This window comes from Lithobates pipiens, unplaced genomic scaffold (genome assembly GCF_037356315.1).
Source record: "Lithobates pipiens isolate NorthernLeopardFrog02 unplaced genomic scaffold, aLitPip1_a1.2 Scaffold_1, whole genome shotgun sequence".
Classification (NCBI taxonomy): domain Eukaryota; kingdom Metazoa; phylum Chordata; class Amphibia; order Anura; family Ranidae; genus Lithobates; species Lithobates pipiens.
The window spans coordinates 73965232-73973656 of NW_027507685.1; the positions used below are offsets into that span (position 1 = coordinate 73965232).

General features: G+C 45.9%; 1 protein-coding gene across 1 annotated transcript in view; it reads right to left on the reverse strand.

Annotated features, from left to right (window-relative positions):
- The window catches only part of DHX34 (DExH-box helicase 34), a 78501-nt gene extending 71036 nt beyond the window's left edge, over nucleotides 1–7465 (reverse strand). Inside the window, exons 1-2 of the mRNA XM_077456315.1 lie at nucleotides 7375–7465; nucleotides 4328–5034 (exon numbers count right to left, since the gene is read on the reverse strand). Coding sequence (XP_077312441.1) covers nucleotides 4328–5011 — 684 coding nt within the window. The 5' untranslated portion in view covers nucleotides 5012–5034; nucleotides 7375–7465. The remainder of the gene's footprint in view (nucleotides 1–4327; nucleotides 5035–7374) is intronic.
- Between the last annotated feature and the right edge of the window lie 960 nt (nucleotides 7466–8425).

An 8425-nucleotide genomic window follows, 5' to 3' on the forward strand; every position in this document is an offset into this window, starting at 1 on the left:
GTTCAGAATCAACCTGAACTTCCCTGAGGGTTTTTTCACTATGAAGATGTGAGAATAAAACCCCCTTCCCTCTTCTGCTTTTGGGACCCTGAGAATAACATCCTGATTCTCCAATTCCCTCAGAGCTTCTAGCAAGGCCTCGGCCTTTACCATGCACCTGGGTAGATGCGTGACAAGGAGCCTTTGAGGGGGTGGTCATAGGAATTCCAAGAGGTACCCTCTTCTTATTACCCCTAAAATAAATTGATTGGGGGATATTGTCTCCCACTGTGGAAGAAAGGCCCCCAGTCTTCCTCCCACTGTAGCTGGAAAGTCACTGGGTTTTACGGGGCTGGATAGTAGGGCGAAAAATCGCCCCTCCTCTGCCCCTGCCTTTTTGGGGCCAGGTTTTCTTTTTACCCTCTGGTTTAGAGGTTTCTTACGCCCCTGCGGGCGAAACCCCTTTTTTGTTGGTACGGGGGTTTTCCGTTTGAGAGGAAAGGACTTTTTCCTGTCCGCTGTCCGGTCTAGAACCGTCTCTAGCCCTGGGCCAAACAGGAGGTCCCCCGTCAGGGGTATCCCACATAGCTTTATCTTGGAGGCATTATCCCCTGGCCATGTTTTTAACCAGAGGGCCCTTCTGGCCGAATTGGCTAGAGCCGCCGTTCTGCCCGACATGCGGATGGACTCAGCAGAGGCATCAGCTATGTAAGTGATCCCTCGCAGCATAGTAGGGAAGGATGACAGAATGGTTTCCTTATCTGTGCCTGCCTCAATATGTTGTTGGATCTGTGAGAGCCAGTGCTCTAAATTGCGAGCCACAACTGTAACTGCCATTTCAGGCTTTAAATTGCCGATAGCCGAGTCCCACGTCTTTTTAAGCAGGGAGTCAATCCTTTTGTCCATGACATCTGCCAAGGCCCCCATGTCTTCAAACGCCAAATCTGTGTGTCTGGAGACCTGGGAGAACGCGGCATCCAATTTGGGACTTTTATTCCAAAGGCATGCCGGGTCCTCTGAAAATGGGAACCTTCTTTTGAGGGATCTAGATAAAAAGGGTTTTCTCTCCGGATCCTGCCACTCTTTTCTAACTGTTTCCATTAAAACTTCGTGTACTGGAAACACCCTTCTTTTTGGCTCCCCTAAACCTGAATACATTTGGTCATGCAGGGTTAGGGGCTTTTTATCCGTCTGGATACCGAGGGTTGCATAAATTGCCTTTAAGAGGTCCTCTACCTCATCAAGGGATAACTTATATCTGGAGGCTTTCCTGGACCCGTCCTGGTCCTCCCCCTCGGAACCCTCCTGGGAATCGGAAGAGGAACTGTCTGGAAGTTCCCTACCTGTCCCCCCTGTACTAGCAGGTTGGACTGGCGCAGAACTCTGTGCTAGAGGTGGGGTTGTATCCTGGGGAGATGGACCCGTGGGAAGCTGAAATTTTTCAAAAAGGGACCTAAAAGAAGAGAAGGTGGACGAGAGCTCCTTGACTGAAGCTGCTAGTCCTGACTCCTGTTCAGATTCCCTTTCCCTAACGAGGGAGTCAATACAGCCTTTGCACAACACTTTGGTCCAAGATTCCCCTAAAATGTCCCTACAGGAGGCACACTTCTTTTTAGAGCTATGCGTAGACCTAGCTTTTTCCGTAGCTTTCTAAAAAAAAAGGAAAAAAGAAAAAAACAGAAAAGACAAAGTCAATCAAAAGCTCGGGATACAACCCTGGGAGTGCACTAGACCCTTTTTTAAAACGAAGGGATCTGAGCCTCCCCTCCCCCCTGGCCACCCAGGGGATCTGCCCCCCCACCCATGATAGAACCATACATTGGGGTGGGGGGGATCCTAGATCGAGAGTACCCCTCCCCAGGGCGCTCTTACCTTAGGAATGCTGGAGATAGAGTCTGTCGTTTGAGCCTCAGCTTCCGACATGACTGCAGGTGGCTGCTTACTACAGAGTTCCACGTTGCCTGTGCACGTTCTGAACTCATCTCCAGCTTGTGCCCGGCCCTCGTATCAGCTCCACGACCCGGAACCGGAAGTCGATCTTTTTTCGAGGTCAAGCCTTCGTTTCCGCCGGATACGAGGTCGCCCGTCGTTCGGCCCGCTTGGTTCAAAGAAAAAAAGGGGCGGACTGTACCCATGTACAGGGAAATCATCCGAACGGCTTGCCAGCTGCGTCCCTGTAGACGCGATAGGAGTCCCCCACGACCTGAAGCCGCGCTCGACTCGGAAGGGGTGGCAGTACCTGGTGAGGTAAGTAAACCGTTCGACCCGTCCGACACGCGGACGTTGGTTTCGAACGGTTTGAACCCAGCTTTCTCCAAACGAAGCCCCTGCTTCTTTCAACCGGGTTCTTTTAACGACAAAACGGCCACAGCCTCCCCAGCTGATCGGCCTGGTTCCTTGCACAGTGTCTCCCCGCCGGAGGAAACACTAATAACTGAGGTCCGGCAGGGGAAGTAAGAATTTATGGGCTGGCGCAGTGTTTCCAGAGGAAGAGGAGGAGTCTATCTCTCATAGTGGCTGTCCTGAAAGACGATTAGGGAAATTTCTTTTTCTGCCAGTAAATCCCTTATACAGCCCACTTCAATGTTTCTTGTCTGGTAAAAAGCCTAGGCATCAGACATCATGCACAGATCTCTCTCTTCCACTCTTGCCAGGAAGGGAGGGGGGGCTGAGTCATAAGAGGGCTAATGAGAGCTGCAGAGATGGAGGTGTGCCTGTGTAAATCCAGGAAGTGAACAGGCAGCAGCTTCAGCTGTCCACAGTTAAAATGGCTGCAGCCAAACTTAGTGGAGGGAGATTTCTGCAGCATATTTGGCAAGTAAAGAATCAAAGTGTATATATATATATATATATATATAAAAAATAATATGCATAAGTGATGGAGGGAAGCTTCGGAATGGCAAAGATGTTTTTATTACAAACTATGTGAGCAGATAACTCTGGGAGGGCGTACTATAACATCCTGGGTAAAGGGCCGATGTTTACTATGTGATCACGCCATCCAATGATGGCATGATCAATTGCTAAAAACTAGAGCATGCCGGTTCGGCTCCTTTCTGCCCCTCACGCTTATCGGTACAGCGTGTGAGGAGAGGAGGGAGCTGGTGCTGTGGGCTGGATCTGAAGTGTCCACAGCGCTGATCTGTGCCCATCCCTGGCTCATCCATCCCTGGCTCATGCTCCATTCCTGGCTCATCCATCCACATTCATGCTCATCCATGCTCCCTCCGTGGCTCATCCATCCTCATACATGCTCCATCCATCCTCATTCATGCGCCATCCCTGGCTCATCCATCCTCATTCATGCGCCATCCCTGGCTCATCCATTCTCATTCATGCGCCATCCCTGGCTCATCCATCCTCATTAATGCTCCACCCCTAGCTCATCCATGCCACATCAGTGATCAACCGTGCCACATCAGTTCTCACAAAAGTGTAATAGGTAGTCAAATTAGATTTGAAATTTATGTCCCTAGAACACCTGATGGTGCTCCCTGCATGTTGGGCCAGGCTGTGTAAAAGTCTCACACACGTTGTATCGCTATACTCAGGAAGAGTAGCACAATATATTTTTGGGCGTAATTTCTGCTATATAAATGCTATGTGCTAGAAATATCTTATAAATGGACAACTTTTTTTGGGGGGGCAACAAAAAAAAAAAGTCCATGTGCCGTGTGATTTGGCCCCCTGTATCACCTGAAATACTTGGCCGATTCTGCCCTCCCCCTGGAAATTGACCACTGTTTGTCATGGCTACTGAGCCCAGACACCATGGTCAGATTACGTGCCTCCATCATCCACAGCTATCTGCAGCTCTCCTGTGTCTCCCTCTGTCCTCCTTCCCCCTCCCCTCCCTGACTGCGTTTTATAAACGAAATGCAATTTATACTTGTTTTCGGACCACCGCTCAGAGTTAACGTGACCGGCCAGCTTTCTCCTCGGATCCACCCGCTGCAGCTGTCAGTGGGGGAGAGGAGAGAGCTGGCCAGTCACCTCAACGCCAAGTGGCACTCTCAAAGGAGGTATAAAACTGCATTTTTTTTTCAATAAAATACAGAGACAGGAGCACATATCATTAGGAAACAAATAGGATTATATGGAGTTATTAGTGTGGGTTAAGACCCACTTTAACTACAGGAAAGAAAAACTTTGCCCCACCAAACAGAACTGTGATGTGTGGCAGATCTGTGTAAATGCCAAGAATGAATGAACAGAATAAAAATTTGGCAAGTAAACTAGTTTCTTATCTAGGTATTAACTGTTTGCGTGAAATTCAGCTTCAACAAATTTCCAAAAAATAACATTCTGCATTAGATACATTATCGGGTTCCTAAAAATGGAATCTCACCTTTGATCCATATTGGTTAAGGCTCTCAAATCCAACTCGCTTTGCTAATGAAATACAGGCAATCCTACGAGGTTGAGTACATGCAATGTGTCCAAACCCAGCTGCAAGTAGGTATTGAGGAACCTGGGTGGACTTTCCACATCCAGTGTCCCCCGCCACCACCACAACCTGGTGGTCCCTCAACATCTGCACAATTTTATCTTTGTACTGAAAGATAGGCAAGCTTGACCTCTCTTTCCGAAGCTTAGTCAACTTGCCAAAACTCTGTCTCTGGTTAAAGTCCAAATAGTGAAGGATGGCTTTTTTGAATTCAGCCAGTTTGTCTTTGGGTATTACTTCACAGTCTCTGGATTTATGACCTTTCTTCTGATGACCATGAAGAGCTTTCTCAGCCTCTCGGCTCAAAATAATAGACATGTTAATGCGATATCTTGGATCATATTCCTTTGGAAGGTCAGTAAGTTTCTTCTTCTGCCCTTCTTCCTCTCCCACTTCACTCCTTCTTGTGTTTTGTTTCTGAACACTTTGAAATCGATGATAGCGTTCAAAAAACACCCAAAACTCTCTGCTTTCTTCTGAGTTAGATTTGATGCAACTGCGCTCATCAAAGAACAGGTCTTCCAGACGTCTACGCGTTTCAGGACTGCACCAGTCCCAGCGACTGCTGGTTCCCTCTCTTTCCATGCTAAAGATTCATGGATCTAAAACTTTATAATTACAACAAAGTATTTAGAAAAAAACAAGTCAATAATTTAATGTAAAACTGGCCTAAGCTTTATATATATATATATATATATATATTTATATATATATATATATATATATATATATATATATATACATACATACACATATACACACACACACATATATAAAAAATGTATAATGTAACAGAGCACCGAGAATAAGTGTCATGTGATATTTACTGTACAAATATATGTGTAATTATTCAAATAAATCCTTGTCCTCATGGAGTCCTCTTGGATTTTAGAGCCAATCTGTAAATAGATCCCCAACTTCAGCCCCAGTCAAGATTAGGACATACCTCTTGTCAACTTTCAAATGGCAAAATTTTTACTGCTCACTGAAGATTTTTGTGGTCAAGGTTTCACCAAGGAAACACAAAGTTGGTTGGCATATTAGCCCCTCAACCAGTCTTTTTTTTTTTTTTCAACCAGGGTCCCCCTGAGATTGCTAGAGGTTCTGTCTAGAGGTTTTGTCTGTCATTTCCTGTTGTGGCAGTAGACAAGGAAGTGAAGGGAAAGCTCCCAATAGGTACACAGACAGCAAAAAATATAAACTGACAGCAATTAAAAGCCTCCCAAAAAAATATACTTTAACAGCTTGTACGGCTACTATGTGACCTTGCATTATAATAATCCAAATATTATATCTCATCCATCAGTGAGACATTATTCACTGAGATGGCAGGCTCACCTGGACAGAATTCTCCTCTCATGTCTGTTTTTAGACCTGTTTAGGCCTTGTTCACACAGGGCAATTACATCTATGCCGGGCCATGTTTTACCAGCATCTGGATGCACAGGTGTTCCTTGCCCGTGCTGGCCCTGCAGACATCTCAAGTCTCCCGCATTTCTGCAGCTGTTCCCACACACCTGCAAGCGCCCCCTGATCTCCCGGGAATGATTGGTGTGGCGGGGAACAGCTGTGATCACTGATCTCCTTTGTATCGATTTTTAGCTGACAGCCACTTCTCTATCTCTCCCTCCCAGGCTGTCAGTTAAAAAGCTATACAGGGAGATCAGTGATCACAGCTGTCCCCCCAGCCACACTGATCACCCTCAGCTGCTCTGTGTGCTCCTCCTGAGCCCCCTCCATGTACTTCACTGCCCCCCCACCCTGTCTCCCACCAGCGAGATCACTCCTGTGTCCTGTGATAAATGAACAGAGTAAATTATGTTTACTCTGCTCAGTTTATGAATGGACAGCAGCCGCTGTCTCCTGTTTATTCATCTTTAGTGCAGAGAAAGGGACTGGGGAATGTATGTCCTCAGTCCCTTTGTCTGTCTCAAGGGGGAGATGTCAGGGTTCTGTTTAGACCCCTGATATCTCATCAAAGCCCCCCCAAAAAAATTGTAAAAAAATGAAAAAGTGTAAAAAAAAATAAAATTAAAAAAACTACTGACACCACTCTGCCCTGCCCTACCACCACTCCCCCACCCCAAAAAAAGCATTGTGAAGTAAAAACAAAATAAAATTGTTAAAAAAAAAAAAAATCACATATTAAACATAAAAAAATAAAACTACTGGCACCGTCCACATACCCCCCACCCCCACCCCCTTCCCTAGAAGCACTGCGAAAAAATATTGAAAAAGCGATTTAAATAATATTTTGCTGCGGGAAGGGGGGGGGCTTTGCGGGCGCTAATCGCCACCTCCCTGAAATGAGTTTCTGCAGATTGAGATGTCTGGCCCTGCATGGGATACAGATACAATTGCTCCAAGTAAATGAGGCCTTAAATGTGAGTTTTGCGATTTTTGCCATCTTTTTTACGTAATCATACAATGATTTGAATAGCTTTCACAACGCCATCCATATCAACGAGACTTACCAATAGAGGTGAATCCACGTAAGACCTGTACGGGCCAATCATCTGCGGCATTCTCTTCCCTTGAACCACATGCATACAAGGAGCGTGTATATATGCAGCTGCACGGCAGGAAATGCCCCCCGGCCACAAATACTTGGCCCGTACAGGTGACACCCTTCTATCAGGCTCGCTCACATGGGTTTGGATCCAACACACCCAAGCTCATCCCTGCTTACCAGCTCCTTCTCAAAGTTCCCTGCACAAAGGATTCTAAAACAATGACAAGAGCAGCTTTTAGATACCAGCTCATCAGCAAAGCTTCAAAATAGAATAATATAGGGTAGTAGTGACACTGCATGGCAGAACAGGTGTTCTCTCTTGTCCTTGCAGGAAGTCTGAGAATACGTGTATGTAACGCTAAGTACAACTATGAGCCATGGAGGACATAACAACAAGCAGCACAAAAAGCCAAAGGCGAGCAACTAACCATCTTACCTGTTCGCATGGAGACTACGACTTCCGGGTTTGCGTTCCACCAGCTGTGCGCCGAACCGAGGCTTGGATCGTGGTGTCATTTCCGCAAATCCTGTAACCTGAAAAGGGGGTGTGTTATATCTTAACGCGTCACATGACCGGATTGTTTGCATGTGATCAGTGAGGACAAAAGGGTTGGGTGTTGTTTACTGGGGTGACACACGAATGTACTAACTTCTCCTTCGTTGTATTGCTCTCTATTGAAGGTAGCGGTGTATATCTGAGAGTTAACAATTATAATTATGGAGTACTAGCTTGCCTTGACGTAGTACTAAGAACCAATACCTCTCAGCATGTTGAGATATAAATGAGGGACACCTACTAGCAAACGCATGTAGGCATAGGACACGCTCCCTGACTAATGTGACCAGATTTTTAAAATGAAATCTTGGGACATACTTTTTTTTTTTTTTTTACTACTAATGGCAGCAACCAGTGACTCATATCGGGACTGCGATATTGCAGTGGACAAATCTGACACTAATGTCGTGTACACACGACCGGTTTTCCCATCGGAATAAACTCTGAAGGTTTTTCCGACGGAGTTCCACTGAAACTGTCTTGCCTACACACGATCACACCAAAGTCCGACCGTCTAGAACGCGGTGACGTACAGCATGTATGCCAGGACTAGAAAAAGGAAGTTCAATAGTCAGTAGCCAAAAGCTGCATCTCGCACTTGCTTCAGAGCATGCGCCGTTTTTGGTCCGTCGGAACAGCATGCAGACGAACGTTTTTCCCGATAGGAATTTGTTCCGCCGGAAATATTTAGAACATGTTCTATTTCTAGGTCCGTCAGAATAAAAAAAAAAAAAAAAAGTCAGAGGCACACACGATTGGAATATTCGATGAAAAGATTCTGTCGGGCTTTTTCTGTGTACACGGCATTAGTGGCACTTTTGACACTTTGTGGGAACCAGTGACACTAATACTGTGATCAGTGCTAAAAATATGTACTGTCACTGTACTAATGACACTGGCTGTAAAGGGGATAACATCTACGGCAATCAAT